General features: G+C 38.9%; 1 protein-coding gene across 3 annotated transcripts in view; it reads left to right on the forward strand.

Annotated features, from left to right (window-relative positions):
• The window catches only part of ZNF804B (zinc finger protein 804B), a 70,841-nt gene that overhangs the window by 50,982 nt on the left and 373 nt on the right, over nt 1–19,486 (forward strand). For 2 of the 3 annotated variants that reach the window (XM_074835117.1, XM_074835124.1), the window contains exons 3-4: nt 9,573–9,703; nt 12,380–19,486. The exon at nt 12,380–19,486 is cut by the window's right edge and continues 373 nt beyond it. In XM_074835117.1, the coding sequence (XP_074691218.1) occupies nt 9,573–9,703; nt 12,380–16,052 (3,804 nt within the window). In that variant the 3' untranslated portion in view covers nt 16,053–19,486. Of the gene's footprint in view, nt 1–8,745; nt 8,856–9,572; nt 9,704–12,379 lie in introns of those variants that run through there. The other variant, XM_074835131.1, reaches the window with a different exon arrangement.

Consider the following 19,486-nt stretch of genomic DNA (forward strand, 5'->3'; position numbering starts at 1 on the left):
TGGATGGTAAAGATCATAAATCAGAAGTGAAGAAATTGGAAAAAAATGATGGAGGAAGTAAAAAGGGCAAAAGGAAAATCTGCAGTCATCAGAGATGAGGGCAAGAAGATTTCTGAAAGTATATTGAGGACATAAAGAATCTTCTGCTCCAAATAGAAATGAATTACTTGTTAGCAATGATGTAAAAAGGACTATTCAATACAGATTTCCATTCTATACTTGGGGCAAAGCCAGATTACTTAGTCACATCTATGAAGTTTATGATGATTGTGAAGTACCACTCTACCAATAGCTAAGAAAGATATTAACCAACATAATCTAGAGCTAAATATTTTTGTATCAGCAGGTTCAGTGACCAACATTTAAGAATTAAGAAAGAGATGGCCATAAACTCTCCTAATCATTAATGTTAATTTTTAATAAGTCTCAGAGCACTAGAGGAAGATGCATCAAGTTAGAAGCTAGTTAATGCCATGCTATGATTTAAAAAGAATAAACAAGAAAATCTGTCATCCTGACATTAGTGCCAGTGAAAATACTGGCATGACAGATACAGGACTCCATAAAGTATTAAAGAATGATAATGTAATTAATTTCTTTTAAAGTGGTTTATGTAAAATAGATCTTGTCAAAGTAACTTGATGTTATCAATTTATCTGTTAAAACATAGCAAATCAGGATGTCTTCTGTCTTGCGATATGGAAAAGTTTTGATCAGGTGATTACAGAAGTCCTTTGTGGCCTTTTCTTATTGATAAAAACTGCAAAGAAATGTCATTTATTAAACCTCCTTTACTTTGAGCAGGCATTTTGTTATAGTATTGCTGCTAGATTCCTGGATACCTTTAACTCTCCCACTCCAGAAGAGATCAGTCTACTTTAAGCAAATACAAAAGAAAGAATATTTTGGTTTTGGCTAAATAAAAAACCCCAAACAACCTAAAATGCTTTTTATGGACTGCTATTACATCCTATTAGAAAAAGCAATATTTTACTTCCCTGAGATATTTGATGAGGTTTCTGCTTCTAGCTGCATTTAATATCCTTCATGCACATACTATTTTCCACTATTTGCCCTGACCCTACCTTTTCATCTAAAGTGCAGTGAACGGTGCCTATAAAGAACACTACATTTATCTCAAATACAAATTAAAATGACTCTTTTTGGTGATGAGCTTGTTCTCTGGTACAGCACTTCCAAGTCACTGTGTAGTGGTCTGCTGATTCAACTTTCCTTTATGTAAAACTATGGATGCAGCACGATAGGTTTGTAATAGGTTTACCCTTTATGCTTTATTGTTGTTCCCTCAGCATTACCATAGTTATCAAGAACCAACTGATTATACAGGTAAATCAAATTTAGGCTTAATTCAGATGTCTGGCATCTTTCCTCTTGTTTCAATAGGCTTACAAAAAGTTAGATGTGGTAATTAAACATATATTTGTAATTGCTTATTCAGCCTCCTCCCAGCTCTTTTCAGAAGTCACTCCATCTCTCTTTGCCTTCATTTCTTTATTTGTAAAATGACATCATGATAGAGATACATGTTTCATAAGAAGCCTGAGATTTGTCTGTGGAAAGTGCTATGTAAAATCTATGTACAGTCATTTCTACCATCATTTTTGTTACTCTGAAAGGCTGATGACGACATTGAAGAAAGTTTTAGTCCAGGCTTTGCACTCGCCTGTGGAATTCTTGAATAATTCAGACTCAGGTTTTTTCCTTAAAATGTAGGTGATTTTGTATTCTGCCTGTTCGAACAAATTAAAACAAAGTGGTGAGACAGGTTTCAAGAAGGTGTGGAAAAGGCTTAAATATTTTTTAAATAAGATTACAAGAAGTACTGAAATTTTTGAAAGGAACTAGTCTTGCACAGGGTCTGTAATAGCAGTTTCTTCTCTTTAAGCTGCTTAAATAGAAGGAAAAATAAATAAAATATATGAGATGATGTTTTTTCTCTGGCTAAGAAAGAGACCCCAACACCCCAATGAGTGAGGAAGTGTATGGACATGCAGTGAAGATACAGTCCCTGCCCCAAGTTTCCTATCATTCAAATTTGTTGCTTTTACCAGGTAAATTACTCTGTATTCCGAAGTGGCACCAAATGTATCTAACCAAGTTATGCAGTGTGCAGCCAGCTTGTTGGAGCATATGACAATAAGTTCATTGGAATTGATATAATCATGGGTGGTCAAGTGGAGCATATGATGGATCCACAAACAGCTCACACCTTCAGACAAGTGAGTTGCTGCCACAAAGTGCCTGTTCTGTCCTCTCCCCTATGGAAATGCCCCCCATGAAATCCATCTGTTTTAACTTTACTTGGGGGATTCTCATGAGCAGTACAAATGGATATACTTTCATCCAACAATGGATTAAATCAGTTTAGTTAGCAGGAATACTTGCAGATCTGGTTGAACAGTAAGAAGCTCCCACAGAAAAGGCACGGGCAAACACTAGCAGGTCTTGATGGTTTCTGACATGAAGACCCATTGCACTAGATCAGACCGTCTTTCTATACAGACTTAACAGGAGTTTCTATGAAGAAATGTGAAAACAAGCCCTGCAAACAGCCATCTGAAATTTACCCTTCTGGTTGGATCTGTGATAAACATCTTATTCACTGATAGAGGGATTCTCTACAGCATGTCTGAGGACTGACTTTTCCCCCCTCCTGCTATCATCTCATTCCCTAACCCAGTCACACCAGGATATTTTCTGTCTTCCCATTCACTCCCACTAACAATATTGAATCTGTTATTGTCTATAACATAAGCTACTCCAAAAACTGATTACTATCACACACTTCAAAGTGATCTGTAGCTATTTATGGGTAAAACAAATGAAAATATATGAGCTAGTTTTTGAGCTTCATATGTCATGGTTAATTCCTATATATAATAGCCTTTCCAATTTATTTTTAGGATTTTATTTACCATAGTATAAACAAATTCCTTTGTTGCTATTTTCTCCTTTTCACTTAGAGAGTGAAATGCGTAAGCTTCAGACATGAAGTCTAATTATGTTCTCTAGTAACTATCATTCTCATTTGATGGTTTGCAATGTGACTTCATTTTACAAATAATGTAATTGGTTCCAATGTTAGGGTTACAGGCAAGAGAATAATTACCAAAATCCATGTTCCTTTTTTTCCTCATTTAACGCTTCTATGGTGGATTTGTTTAGAACTTAATTAAGGAGCTTTTCAGCAAAGTGAAAATCAATCTTTAAAGCCAATCAGACACTTGAACACTCATGTTGGTTCATGGACCTAGACTCAGAGAAGGCTCTCTAAATATGACAGGAGACATATACCTTATGCTGACTGAAGAAAGCAATGGTATATACTACATTTTTACCTGGGGCTGCAATGCTTTACAGATTGATGAGTATTTTGGACAATGCATTGTGAATGATATTCTGGAAAAAGAGAAGTCTGAATATAAGTGGAAGAAGTTGCTTAATTCGTACTAACCTGACATTTTCTAACTTAATGCATGTAATTTATTTTTTCCCAGAGCTGCCTTCTATTTATATCAATGCAGTTACACTACTGTGAATAACAAAAGGATTTGCTTGTCAGTATACTTGCAGCAACAGTTATTTGCCCCAGCATCTGAAGTAGTTATACCAATATCTCCTGTTAGATCTATATAATGGGATGAGCATGGCCCCTGGCAGAATGCTCAAAAGGAGAAATAATGCTCTTCCAATGGTCTTCAAATTGAGAGAGAGTGAATGAGAGAGCAATATAGAAAAAATGGTTCCTAAAGCCAGAGATCCCCTGGAGAATGAGGGGTGGCAAATCTGGCAGGGAAATGCAGATTATGAAAACCTTCTCTGTGTTCTTGTCAACAATTTATAACAAAAAAACAGATGTCTTCCTCACTTTCTTTCTGTTACATGTGCCAGAACTACACTTTTATGCAACCTGTAGACGTGAATATTGTCTGTAACAATGAAAATGTACCAACATCACCAATTTCCTCTCTGTCAAAATTCTATGTCTGAGGTAGAATCATGGAATAGTTTGCGTTGGAAGGAACCTTTAAAGGTCATCTAGTCTAACAGCCCCTGCAATAAGCAGGGACATCATCTAGATCAGGTTGCTGTGGGGCCTGTCCAGCCTGACCTTTAATGTTTCCAGGGATGGGGCTTCTACCACCTCTCTGAGCAACCTGTTGCAGTGTCTCACCACCCTCATCATAAAAAATTTCTTTCTTATACCAAGTCTAGATCTACCGTCTTTTAGTTTAAAACCATTACCCCTTGCCCTATTGCAAAGGCACTGCTAAAAATTTTGTCCCCATCTTTCTTATAAGGCCCCTTTAAGTACTGAAAGACTGCAATAAGGTCTCCCTGGAGCCTTCTTCAGGCTTAAAAACCCCAGATCTCTCAGACTGTCCTCACAGGGGAGGTGTTCCAGCATTCTGATCATTTTCATGGCCCTACTCTGGACCCGCTCAAACAGGTCCATGTCCCTTCTTGTATGGAGGACTCCAGAGCTGGATGCAGTACTCCAGGTGAGGTCTCACCAGAGTGGAGTAGAGGCACAGGGTCACCTCCCTCAACCTGCTGGCCACATTTCTCTTGATGCAGCCCAGGATACAGTTGGCTTTCTGGGCTGCAAGTGCACATTGTCAGCTCATGTCCCAGTTTTCATCCACCAGTACCCCCAAGTCCTTCTCCTCAGGGATGCTCTCAATCCCTTCATCTCCCAGCCTGTATTGATGCCAGGGGTTGCCCTGACCCATGTACAGGACCTTGCACTTGGCCTTGTTGAACCTCATGAGGTTCAGATGTGTCCACTTCTTGAGCTTGTCCAGGTCCCTCTGGATGGCATCCTGTCCCTCAGGTGTGTCAACCGCACCACTCAGCTTGGTGTCACCTGCAAACTTGCTGAGGGCACACTCAATCCCACTATGTCACTGATGAAGACATTAAACAGTACTGGTCCCAGTACAGACCTCTGAGGGACACCATTTGTCAACGGATCCCTAAGGAACACCATTTGTCACTGATCTCCATCTGGACAGTGAGCCATTGACTACTACCCTCTGGATGTGACCATCCAGCCAATTCCTCATCCACCAAACAGTCCACCCATCAAATCCATATCTTTCAAATGTTGTGGGGGACCCTGTCAAAAGCCTTACAGAAGTCCAGATAGATGACATCTGTAGCTTGTCCCTCGTTCTCTGATGTAGTCACTCCATCACAGAAGGCCACTAGGTTGGTCACACACTTTCTCTTGGTGAAGCCGTGCTGGCTGTGTTGAATCACCTCCCTGTCCTCCATGTGCCTTAGCATAGCTTCTAGGAGGATCTCTTCCATGATCTTCACAGGCATAGAAGTGAGGCTGACAGGTCAGTAGTTCCCAGAGTCCTCCTTTTTACCCTTTTTAAAAATGAGTGCAATGTTTCCCTCTTTCCAGTCATGAGGGACTTCACCTGACTGCCATGACTTTTCAAATATCGTGGAGAGTGGCTTGAACAACTACATCAGCCAATTCCCTCAAGACTCTGCAATGCATCTCATCAGGTCCCATAGACTTATGTATGTTCAGGTTCCTCAGGTGGTCACGAACCTGATCTCTTGCAGTGTGAGGGACTTTGGTCCCCAGTCCCTGTCTTGTGGTTCATTCACTCGAGAGGTGTGGGAAGAGAGTTTGCCAGTGAAGACTGAGGCAAAAAAGTTGTTGAGTACCTCAGCTGCCTTCTCATTCATTGTTTCCAGTTTGCCAGTCTTGTTCATCAGGGGAATATGCTTTCTTTGACCTTGCTTTTCTGGCTGACATACCTGTAGAAGCCCTTGTTATTACTCTTTGCATCCCTTGCTAAGTTCAGGTCCAGCTGCATCTTGGCCTTCCTCACCCCATCCCTATACAACTGGTCAGTGTCCCTACACTCCAGAGGATACCTGTCCATGCTTCCTCTGCCTGCGCATTTCCTTGTGCCCTTTAGTTTGACCAGCAGGTCTCATCTCAGCCATGTCTGTCTTTCCTGATTTCTTACATTTGGGGATCAAGAGCTCTTGTGCTCTATGGAATGTGTCCTTAAAGATCTGCCAGCTCTGTTTTGCTCTCTTGTCCCTGAGGGCAGTCTCCTAGGGGATCCTATTGACTAACTCCTTGAAGAGCTGGAACTTTGCTTTCCTAAAATTCAGGGTCCTGACTTTACTCTTTGCCTGACCCATATCCCTCAGGACTGCAAACTCAGGACTTGCATGATCACTGCAGCCCAGGTTGTCTCCAAGCTTGAAATCATTCATTGGTTCACTTGTGTTGGTGACCAACAGGTCAATCAAGTATTTCACCCCCTCTGGCAGGGCTGTCTATTGCCTATTTCATCCCCTCTGGCAGGGCTGTCTATTGCCTAGCTTAAGAAGTTATCCTCAATGCATTCCAGGAGCCTCCTGGATTGCCTACAGCTCGCAATACTACTTTTCCAGCAGATGTTGGGGTGGTTGAAGTCCCCCAGCAGGAAGAGAGCCTGCGAGCATGAGACCTCCTGTAGCTGGAATAAGAAGGTTTCATCAACAGGCTCCCCTTGATCAGGCAGCCTGTAGTAAACACCAACCACAAAATTCCCTTTGTTGCCTTGGTCTCTAATTCTTACCCATAAGCTTTCAACCTGCTCGTGGCTATACTTCAGAGACAGCTCTTCACACTCTATCCATTTCTTGATGTAGAGGGCAACCCCTCCACCCCTCCTTCACTGCCTGTCCGTTCTGAACAGCCTGTAGCTATAGATAGCCACACTCCAGTCATGGGATTCATCCCACCAAGTTTCAGTAATCACAACCAGGTCGTAACTTTCTAGCAGCATGGTGGCTTCCAGCTCCTCCTGTTTGTTGCCCATGCTGCATGCATTGGTGTAGAGGCACTTCAGCTGGGCTGTTGACCATGTGACCTTCTTCGAGGAACACCCCTTAGCAGTTAAGATAGCCACCCTTAATACCCTCTGCATGCAATGAAAAGAAAGAGGTAGTTTTACATCTCACTTTATCCCTCTTGTTTTAGACAGCTGCTATAAGAAGTGTTGATTAGGTTCCTAAAAGTGCTTATTTCTTTCCAGTGGTTGTAAAGAAGATCTAAGCAATTACTATAAGCATCTAAGTTTGATCAGATGAATAGCAATCCAGAGAAACATTCACATGCACAGGGAGTAATAGAAATCAGGATCATAACTCTGGAAAGAAAGTAATCTCAGTACTGCAAATGCAGCCAGTGGTGAGTATGCTACAAATGCTCATAGGTCAGTGAAAAGCAAGTACTGGCCACAGTAAAGTGACAATTTTAAAAAAACAATCCAACATTAAGAATGGACAGAAATGGCTAGAGCACAGGTCTTTGGCTGCTGTTATTTCATGTCTAGCAAAAGTAGGTAGTGAAGATGCAGCTCCATTAACTCGTTTGGATCTCCTGGTGATTCATACCAGAGTTCAGAAGGAAAAGAAAAGATTCAGCAATTTTTGAGTGGGTCTTAGACAGAGGAGCCAACATGACTCAGACCTGGTTGTATAAGTAAATCTTTCCATAACAATGAATATCATTTTTTAGTCTTTTAATATTCTGTGTGGGTGTTTATAAAAAAAGGGATGGGGTACTTTTAGATATGGCAATGTCCACACACATGGTTTTGTGCACATGTGCACAAAACCCAGAGAAATAATAGAACATGAGTTTAAAAATGAAATATAACTCCATGGCAATGATATTTGTAGGAGGTGAAGGACAGAACACAAGATTGCTATTAAATAAATCATAATTTATTACACATGCCTGTATTTGGATGCCCAGTTAAGTACCTAATTACATGAAAAATGCAATTGCCATGTAAAGTGATGTTAATTTTCAAGCACACCTGCTGAGTTTAGGGTTGTCATTTGGGTACCTGCTCAGTTGCATGCTGTTGTGCACCACCTGCAGAAAATATTTGTGTGCCTGTCAGGAGTTTGGCACAGGTTATTAGTGAAGAAAACCATTGCTTTGCAGGTTCAGAAGGCAGTCTCATGGTCTATCCAACATAGCTGACAAATTTCATTACAATTCCTAGCTGGAGCTCTGGCAGTGCAGCTTTTTTTGTTTTGATGAGGGGATGTGCAGAGAGAACCCTTTCTCTGCTCAGACTAGATGCTTTTGATTTCTTGGATTTCAGCTCCAGTTGATGAGTCCTCCGCTATGCTTACCTACAATTTTTTTATTCTTTTCTCTACTTCCTTGACACACGCTGTATGCCATTAGAGACCAAAAAATACTGCTAGAACTTCTATTTTTAGTGTTGGTCCATTTGCTTTGTTGATTATCATCCTAACTGTCAAAGAAGTGAAATGGCATTGCTTTGCAGTACCTGTGCTCCATAGTACTAGCTTTCACATTGTTCTTTGTTTCCTTGACAGATAGAAACTGTTTCTGTTTTTCCTCGTGAATGCTTTATGCGTGATACTGAACAGCTCACAGTGACAGCTAAAACATAGCCAAGTGGCACTAAAGGACATTTCTCAAATGTGTTTCTTTGCCCTTTCTTCACATTGAAGATGCTAATAAGACTACCTATGTTTTTCTATGGAGGATAGGTTCTTTACTGCTCAAATATCTCTACACTCTTGTAAATATTACTTAGGTGATAGAAACTGTGGATTCGTTCTGGGAAGAGTCTCTGATTTCTTTTACAGCTTTGGCTTTAACATATTATTATAAAAGATTCTTGGACCAAAAGCAACATTGTCTTACATATTCATCCATTTTACTCTAAATTGCAGGGAATGAGGTTGAGGAAATGGAGCATTATATGACTGTCCTGGCAAGAGGCAAGTGAACAGTGAGAGAGGGCATGTAAGGAGACAGGAAAAAGGTAAAAATGAGGTGGAGCAACAATTTATTTTCAAGGAACTGAAGCCTAAGACCTCTAAAGAGGGCTTTGCAGCTGTTCTGATTTAGAATATAGTTCAGTGAAGTACTAGATGTTGGAGCTGATAGAAACTTTCTGGAGAAACATACAGATTTGACAGACTGTAAATATTTCTGATGAAGATGGTTAAACTTTCAACAGGTGCCAGGCAGCAGGATGGTTCTTGCTGGTTGGTGGTGCACCAGTTCCCTGAACAACTGCCTTTCTGGCCTTCTCATCCTCATCCATGCATACAGTTGCCAGTATAGAGATCTATAAAATATATTACACACACAAGCTCAGCTTTATTCCAGTATATGCCTATGGATTAAATTCCAACAGACTGAATTAAATAGGAAAATTGCAACTACATCAAATGGCATCTAGTTTTGTGTATGCATTTGTACACAACAGAAGATTTGTGTATTCATAAGAAACTGAAAAGCTATCATTCATATGTAGGTGTATATCAGCTAAATAGCAATGGCCCAATCATGTTGTTTTGTTAGGCAAAAATAGCATTTTCAATCTCTTCTTAGGATGATAGCATTTTAAGTGTATTTTTACTCTCCATTTACATACTAACTTCACCAAAAGTAAATAAATTGAGTAAGAGGAACTGCATCTGTGTACATATTTAATCCCTTCTCTTTTTGGTTTTTTTTTTTTTTTTCCACACAGAGATTGAAAGATTTAAAACAAAGGGAATTTGCTCGAAATGTGGCTTCAAAGTCATGGAAAGATGAGAAGAAACAGGAAAAAGCACTCAAGCGGCTCCACCAGCTTGCAGAATTACGGAAGCAGTCAGAATGGCGAGTATTTAAAATTTATATTATGTTTTAATGCCCTCTTTCCTCAGTCCCAGAAGAAATCTCCATATTTTTACTCCTACACTCTGTAATGTGCAGAGATTGTGTATACTGTAACCAGTTTTCAGCTGTCCCCAACTCCAAATGTTCCTGTTCTGCAAACCATAAAATTGAAAGTCCCTGAATTAATTACTTGCTATTTGAAGGCCTGTGTTTTTCTCTCCTGTAGCTAGTTAATCTCATCTCTTCTGAACTGAGTGGTTTGAAGATGTTTTTATAATATCACCATTTTACCTTATTCAAACTGACCTGAATAGATTAGTATAACTGTCTTATCATTTGATAGTAAGTGAATGGGACAGGAAAAACACCTTTTAAAGCATCAGTACTTAGTCTGTGAATCATTTTCACTGCTTTTAGTATACTGAGATTACTCTCACAGTTTCTCTGTAGAGTAATGGAAGTATCATTATGTGAATGAAAAACAAGTAATTAACTGAGTTAAGTTTACCCAGTACTGTTATGTCTATTGATGAATATCAAGATACAATAGAAAGTTTGCACTAGTAAGCCTTTACATTTCAGAAATCTCCTTTGTTTAATGACACTGAATGCTTCACTAGGAAAGATTGCCACCAGACCAATTGTTTATGTTAATCTATGACCGTAATGAGTTAAGTAGATAATTAAACTGACATCCTTTTAAATTTGTATCAAGCTCTTACTGTACCCTGGAAATAATAACATTTGGAGTTTATTATGCACTCATTTTGGCCTATGTAATTGCTTTTGAGTAATCTGCTGAAATATAACAGTTTAGTGCTAATGTATCACTTTTATGGTTACAACTCCATTTTCATACAAATCTGAAAGAAATGTAACCACCTGGGGGAAGACGCCTTTATACCCAAGCACATGAAGATATAGTCTCAGATAGATAGACCGATAAGGTCAGTGATAATAGGAAAGCCAGAGCGAGACTGGGAGGGAAAAAGCAGGTTTGCTTTTAGAAAGAGCCATGAGTCCGTAATACTTAACAAAGAGCCTGGAAAGACAGTGCTCACTATTCCTGTTTGTAATGACTAATGTGTTCAGGGGTGGCTGTGATCTCGGTGGAGGGGTAGCATTCCTAGTTGCTCAGGCAAGACAGAAAGTCAGCCTTTCTAAGCAAAAGTCCACACACACACATACACACACATACACACACTTGTTATTGTCCCTGAGTACTGTGTCCCAGGTTCCAGCAGAGTTTCTTACAACAAGCTAATACAATTTGACAAAAAATTGCTGTTAATCTTGTGCACAGAAAATTTGAAAATGCAGCTTTATTTTGCTGTTCCAAGGAGACTTTGAAAAGGATCTCTTTACACGCCTTCTCCAAGAAATAATTTCTTCTTGATGTACAAATAAGGGTGAATTTGTTTCTCCTGATAGCAAATGCAAAGATATTCTCAGAAATGCATACATATTCTCATACTCCAAGTTGACCCTACTCCAGGGAGTCTTTATATCGTTCCCACTGCTGAAGATCAATGCATTTTTATAGTATTTATAAAACACGCTAGCTTATTTATAGATAGCTGTTACGCAGATCTGACAGTTGTAATTAATTTATATTTAATTAAAATATTTTCTAATTTTTAATCAAACTCTTTACTGAAGCTGTTTCCAAAATTTTTTCATGTAAGTGTACTGTAGTACTGCATTGATAGCAAATGTAGATAATTGGTCTAATGAAATGCATGTTTAAAATATTACTTGGAATAATATTTGTACGGTGGCTGTATATGTCTCATCTCTAATGGAAAATGGGAACAGTCATTCCAATCTCAGTTAATTATCTGTTGCAAGAAGTCAGTGATTTACCATGTTTGTTAAGGCCTTCTTATAATAGGTTGATTTATGGGTTTTTTTTAAAGTACAAGAAAACTAAACCACAGATTTAAAATCTGACATGTTTTGGGAAGAGCAAAAATTTATGAAAATAGAATACAGAAAGAGAAAATATGGCAAAGTAAGTCAAATGGTGGTTGATAATGAGAGCACTGAAGTTGCCATTAATATTGATGGAAATCCATCTTGTGTCCTTTTCCCCACCAATGTTTGGTGATAGTTTTAGCATTAATATCTCTTTGAATATTTCACAAAGTCATGGATTGTGGAATAATATAAAGATAAAATAAAAGTCTACTCTTAAAAAAAATCATACATACACCCCCCCAAGCAAGTAGAATGATGCCTTTTCCCTTATAGAGTTTGATTCTGCAGATAGTCCAGGTGCAAGTGTCATTTTGAACAAGGCACAATTTCCTTTGCAGTGGCCTCTCAGAAAACCGAGACTTAGAACAGACCAGATTGTCCTTGACATAAATTCAGAATAAAACAATATTGTTTATTCTGGATGCACATGGGCATAACTCTGAAAAAGAGCATTCATGTGCTGACTTCAAATCATATAATTTCTTGTATGTAAAGATTCTCTTGCCCTTATAAAAGCCCAAGCTCAGGGATAGACTGCACATTTGCCCCTTAGAAACTTTAGAAACTTAGTTTTCCCTTGTAACAGCATGACCGATACCCTTCTTTACCAGACAGACTTCTTCAAATGTGAGTTTTGTCTTAACTTGGTTACTCAATAGAGCTTTTCTTTTTTTTTTTTTTTTATTTATTACCTTACAGTATCACTGGAAGTGGACCATTGCTTAAAGCCCCCAGATTAGTCATGGAAAAGCAGCGATCACCAGATGGCATTTTCTTGTACAAGGGTAGCAAGTTCACAGCAAGTTCTCAAAGAACCGACACAAGTGAAGGACAAGGTTTCTCCAGCAGTGTACTAGAGAAACAGCAACTTATCATAAGTAGGCACCAGTCCCCTACTGAAAGAACCCATGCACTTGGAAATCAAGTCTCACATGTGTTCCCAGATAGCACGAATACTTCTCCAAGGGCAGGAGTGTCTTTCTCATTCTCTAAAAAAGTCCCTTTGAAGCTCGAGTCTTCAGCATCAGTCTTCAGTGAGACATCTGAAGAAGGAAATGATTGTGGTGAATCTCCAAACCATAAAACAAAACAAGGTCTTGAGGGCTGTCGTTCTGGCATGCTTTTGGAGGAGGATGTGAAAGCAAGCTTGGATAAAGGGCCATCTGTTACACAAGACCAAATGGATTTGGATAACAGTGCATCAAGTCATGTAGCTGCAAAACCTAAAATGCTAAAGGAGAGTGATAAAAGTAGTGATAGAGAATTAGAAGAAAAGGTCAGTGCTCATCCTTCATTTTCCAAAGTCAAAATACAGCTTTCAGATTTGGATTTTTCTGGTTCACTTAGAGAAACAGAACAAGAGAGCCAATTGAATGAGTCTGAGCAAGTGTTAGAAACTCTCATTTCACCTTCATGTCAAGCTAGCAGTTTTTGTACACAGCTGAACACCTACAAGCACAGCAATGCCCACCTTCCTGACCAGTTACCTGAGCTCCCACAACAGCCAGCACCTGAGCTGACATGCGCAAGCAACATTAATGACAGTCCTGGGGTGGTAAAAAGAGAAAGATCTTTGGAGAGTTCAGAAACCACAAATGGGAATATGGAAACACTGCCAAGGCAGACCATCGTTAAAGAGGTTAAGCCCCAGTCATTGCCTTTCCTCCATGTAGTAAGCAAAGATGGCACCACTGCTCTGCAGTGGCCCACAGAATTACTTTTGTTTACAAAAACTGAACCCTGTATTTCATATGGCTGTAATCCATTGTATTTTGACTTCAGACTCTCTTTAAATCACAGAGATAGTAAACAGCATGAAACAAACAAAGAAAGCTATGAAGAGCACTCTATAAATAAGACTGCAGATGAAAATGAAGCCTCAGGTTTAATAAAACACAAGCAAATGTCAAATGAACAAGATAATCAGTTGTTGAAACCAAAGAAGATGAAAGGTTCCCTAAATCCAAGAAAGGCCAAGCAAAAAGCTGAGTCAGATATAGGCAAAGAAATTAATGAAAATGGTCAAAAATGCATTGAAGATTATTTGAATGAAAATATACCCAAAGTGCCTGGTTACCTTGATGTCTCACAAAAGGATTATGTGACAGAAAAAAGTCTTCATACAACACTGAGAAGACCTTTAAAGCATCATTTTCATAGCTGTGAAAGAAAAAAACAGAACATTAGAAATGAAAGCATTTCCTTTTCTGCTTTTATGTCTAGGATTAAAAAGTCTAAAGCTGCAAAATGTCATTTAGTTTATTCTGAGGAAAAACGTGAAAACCAAAATGACTGCAGATCCGTTCAAGATGTGGCCAGCTGCAGCAGTGACGTAAGTGACAGTGGAAAAGACTCTAGTGGAAGTTTCCTTAGTTACAAATCATGTTCAAACAGCAAGTATTCAGAAAATGAAGGATGTGGAAATTTAATGAGATGCTGGAGATTCCCATCTCCTCAAAAGTCCTCCTCTGACAGACATTCCAGCTATTCTGACACTTCAGTTAGCAGTACAAGTAGTTACATGAGCTACATGAGTCCCACATCAAACAATCACAGCAGAAATCATTTGCTTTTTTGTTGTAAAAGAAAAAGCAAGACAGCTGAAAGGCACAAATGTAAACACACAAAGCACAAGTGTATTTTCACTTCTGATGATACAGATGAGGATTATCTTTGTCATAGTAGAAATCACAGGACTAGAAACTGTACACAGAGGGGCACAATTAAATACCGAAGATGTTCAAGGCATAAAGTTTTACAACACAGAGACAGATCTAAACAGAGCAGACGAAGACACCAGCATTTTGGCAAAGTGCATAGTAGAAGTAGAAGTTACCATAGCTCCAAAAGTTGTTCCACCAGAGATTCAAGAAGCAGTGAAAGATCATCTGGTAGCAGAATATCAAGAGGCAGCAGTTCAGGATCCCTCTCAAAAGAGACTGACAACTGTGACAATACAGAAAGAGGTTCTAAAACTGAACCGGGAAAAGCTGAAACTGCACATTATGATTCTCTGAATGTGAATGGTCAGTCAAAAAACTTTTCCACCTGCTCTTCTGAAACCCTGGAAAAAGGCATATGTGGAAAAAGAAAGTCACTGACAGCCAGGTTACTTTTAGAAAGAGTGCAGTCCAAGAAAACCCAGGAACAAATGTGTGATTCAGAGAGATTTTCAAACATTTGTGGAGGAGAATTAAAGGATCACTCACCAAGTCACTTTGCTCTCCAGTTTTCAGCAGCAGCAGATGACATTGCAATGTTACCTGTGCAAGAGAAACTGCTAAGCATAGATGAAAATGACATGGGACATAATGAAAGCAGTTTGTTGGAAACCAGTGTGAAGAAAAACAACTTTGAAGCGTCAGAGATAACTGATGTTGCTCTTTCAACAGGCACTGATTATGATCATTGTCTTTTTAAAGACATCATTCAGATAGGAACAGGCTATCAGAGCCCGAGCATAAAAAGGAACACAGCAATAAAGGAACAATCCAATCTCTTCATTAGTGAAGTGCAACCCTTTATACAAAGCTGTGACCCAGTACCAAATGATTTCCCTGGTGCTTTTCCCTCTAATAGATATTCTGTTGTTGCTAATTCAACAGAGACCAAAGAAGAACTACATGATGTAAACATGGACTCAAACCAGGCAGAAGGCAGTTCAAACTCTCTTTGCGACAATGCTATGCAGAAGTATGATGACACAGTAAATGACCTAGAAGTGTACAGTAAATCCACCTCCTCTCCTTTAACGCAGCAGCCTATCACGTTTTCACCAGAGGAAGTAGATAAATACAGGTTGTTGCAGCTGCAAGCCCAGCAGCATATGCAGAAACAACTTCTGGCAAAACACCTGAAAGTTTTGCCTGCCCCAGGACCAGCTGCCTTGTCTGCAACACCAGCAGTTCCTGCCCTCCCTGTTCAGCAGCATGCTACTGTCACCACCATTCACCACACACTGCTGCAACGTTTTGCTGTCTCGGCATCTGTACATCCCCATGGCAGCCATCTCTCCCTGGCACACCTCCACCCCCTCTCTCAGGCACATTTTGCCCCCATATCACTTTCCCCATTAGCACCAGCCCTCATTCCCACCCACCCTGCTTTGCTGACAGGACACCCATTGCACTTGGTCTCCACCACCCCCCTCCCGCCTTCCCCACTGACCTTCCCTGTACTGCCACACACTGCATATATCCCAGCCTTATTTACACCACACCTGAATGCAGCCACACCTTCTGCTATACATCCAAATCCCTTAGTTCATCCATTATTCCAAGGGCAAGAGCCCCATCACCATTCTTGCTCTAGCCAGACCCAACAGTTACCCACAATAAAAGAAGTTTTCAGTGTTTCTAGCTATTTAAACTAGCCCCAAAAATTACACTATGGCTCCAAACCCAAATTTTAATAAAATAAATTATTCAGTGTTCAATCATGTGTCTGAGGGGAAATGTACTGCTTTGCTGAGAGCACAATGGCAAATATTTTTAAGTCCACATTCTGACTGACAGCATATGAATGTTGATTTAGTTCCCATATCACTGAGTAAAAGCTGGTTTAAAGCCTTTCATGATACTGTCACAAGGAGGATGGGGTCCAGCTAGTATCATTCGACAGAAGGTTTGGAAAAAGCAGCCTGAAGTGAAGTTTGTGATTGTCAGTAGGAATGGGACCACAGCACTCAGACATCACGGGACCAAGAATATCAACACTGATGAGTGAATTAAAGTAGCGCAATTTAAGGTAGAGCAATCTCGACACACCTCCAAGGTTTGCTTTTCTGAGTGTGTATATGCAATGGCATAGTACTTGGTCTAGTTAAGGTATTTCAGACTGAGCAAAAAAGAAGGTATCTGGGACCACAAGTTCCTGGTTCTGTCTCCTGGCCAAAATAAATTGAGGAGCCTCAGAGTGAGGGGTGATAAGTTAACACTGGAAAAGGAGGTCACAATAACATCTCAAAGATACTTTAGTGATTTTATCCCTAGGCTATGCTGCTTGGATGGTGTAAAGGGACTGCAGTCTTGCCACAAGTACAGAACAAAAAATTCCCTTAGTGTAAGGGAGCTCTGCATTGGCACAAGCAGGCTGCTATTTTTCTCCCTGAGCCAAGCATCCAAGAAAGCAAGGGAAAGAAGGGGATGAAGACAAGTTCTTTGGCATTGCCTGTCTATGGCTGTAGCATAGGGTATGTCAGGGGTGGGCTGCAGCAGCCCAGAGCTGCTAAGCAGCTAGTGCTGTCTTCGAACATCAGAGGTCCTTGGCTAAAACTGCAACACTTCTTTCCTACGAAACAAAGCCCTGATGTGTGGGAAAGTCTTGCCCAAAGAATATGTAAATATGTTTCATCCCTTTCGCAAACAACATGAACAATTGGCTGGTCCTATAAAATTATTCTGATATTCATAAAAATGCAGAAGTAAAATTCTGAGTGGAAACTGGCTCTCTAGGTCAAGTATCATAGAAAACCATGTCACAGTTCTCATCATATACATCAAGGTATATTGAATCTAAACAAATATGTCAAGATTCTCGCATGGCTTCCCAAACTCTCAACATACAAACTGAACTTCTGAATCTGCAATGTTTGAATGCATGTATCCAACCTTCAGGGTAATGCGTGGTTGAAATTGCTAGTAATAACTGTGTATCTGGAAATAGGTGAGGGCTTCAGCATCTCTTTGAATGGCACATTTTGACTATTTTTATAATGTTTCTAATTCAATGTGGGATATTTAGCATGAAATTAAGTTCATAATTATGGTTAGAGTGCAGGCATGATTCCCAATATAATTGGACAGTGAAGTGTCTGACAGACAGTACCTGTTTGTTTGGATTAGAAACATCTGAAATAATTTCAATTCTTTAGCAATAACGTAGTGGACAATTAATAATGTATCTTTCAGAATTGATGTAAAACATATTTTAAAATTTTTGGAGGATTTTATTCCATTATATCTGGCTTTCTGAGAAACTGAGAAATCTAATTGCAAATAAGTTGGATATTTAAAATACAGCTTAGGACCAATTTTCTAACTAGATTGATCCATTGCAATAGAATGGAATTGTTTTAATTTCTAAAAGCAGCTGCTTCAGCATAAACTGGTATTATGTCAAACTTTTCAATTGGCATTACACGTTGTGACTGCTTGTTTTGTATTTGCAAAGTTAAAGTTTCTTTGAATACTGAACATTTTATCCATCAAATAAAAACTGTCAACAAAAAATCTGGAGACTGAACAGAAGCAAAACATTTTTGTATTAAAAAAGGTTAGTAAAGCCAGCACCCTCAAATAACTTTCGGTTGGATTTCCAGCTGATTTATTAATTTCATTAACAAAATGGATCCATGCCATTTTGGAGTTACTTATCTTTATGGTTTAATTTTCTCATTTTAATTGTAGGGAACCTTCCTTTCATTTTTGGCTGAAAATCTTCCCAAATTTAGATATGAATTTACATATTATTTCCATACTTCTGAAAATTTATTTTATCAAAAATATTTCACTGAATGTGACTTAACACCTCTGAAAATTAATACTTGCTTGCTTGGAAGGAGATCCCTCACTCAGTGAACCACTTGGAAACATTACTTATATTCTGTAGAAAAACTCTGAATTGGACATTTTAAAGGAGCAGGTCAACCTGTGCCCTAGAAGAGGCTGACTGAACTGCACAGCCATCACCACCAGTTCAGGGCTAATACCAGCTTAAAAGATGAATTTCCAGCCCTACAAACTTTTAAATTTATGGGCCCAGTTCCATTCCTATTAAAGAAAACACAGCTGTTCTCACTGTATGTAAGAGTTCATTTGAACCCTAAGTAGATAACACGAAGACAAAAACATGGAACAGAAGAAATGACAGACCAATCTCATCTTTAATGTGTGCACACACATTTTCTATCCTTGCTTCTTACAGTGTTAATATTGTTGAAATTCCTATGGCAAGAATCCTGACCAATTGAAACTTAGTATCCTACTACATAGATCATTTATGGAAAATATATATGTTTCCCTTACTGTATGCACAATACAATGGGATTCTAGGAAGGAACCAAATCATAGGATGTCCATGCACCACTGAATACCAACAAGGATGATCTGGTAAGGCAAATGAATAGACAATAAAGATTAAATTTAATTCTTGGAACAATGGGAATTAGGATTTTGAGAGGTATTGATGCAAAAAAGAGAGATTAAGAAGGAACAGAAACAGCACAATAGCAAAACAGCAATCGTTGACTACCAACAAAGGGAATGTCCAATATTGTTCTTAGTACACAGAAGGGATTTTCTTGGAGAAATGTAATAAAATTATTAGCACAGCTGAGATCATATATTTGCTCTACTTGCATTTGTTTTTCACCAGTAATGTACTTTAAATATGTATCATTACTATTAAAAGCCTGATCTATGGAGCCGTGCTACAATTTTGATTTTATTTAAACTGATTTTTAGAAGAGTTACAATATCCTGGTGGCAGTGATATATACACTCCAAGTTAATAATCTATTTTAGCTTGATTGTATATCCTTGATACATAATCCAAGGAAACAGGTTACCCACACTGTAAAATTCCAATAACAAAAGTTTCCTGAGTTAAACAATGATAAAATTTTTTGGGTTTTTTTTGATTTTTTGATAACTGAGGCACTTCTGGAATACATTTAACATGTATATTTGTTGTGCAGATTTTCATAAAAATATCATTTGACCAGATTGATTTTAAAAGTGTTAAGTTTGTATTTAAAACTGGATAATACTCTGGCTAGTATAATATGTAAAGTAGTAATTTTGTTTT

This window comes from Strix aluco, chromosome 1, assembly GCF_031877795.1.
Source record: "Strix aluco isolate bStrAlu1 chromosome 1, bStrAlu1.hap1, whole genome shotgun sequence".
In the NCBI taxonomy this organism is placed as follows: Eukaryota; Metazoa; Chordata; class Aves; order Strigiformes; family Strigidae; genus Strix; species Strix aluco.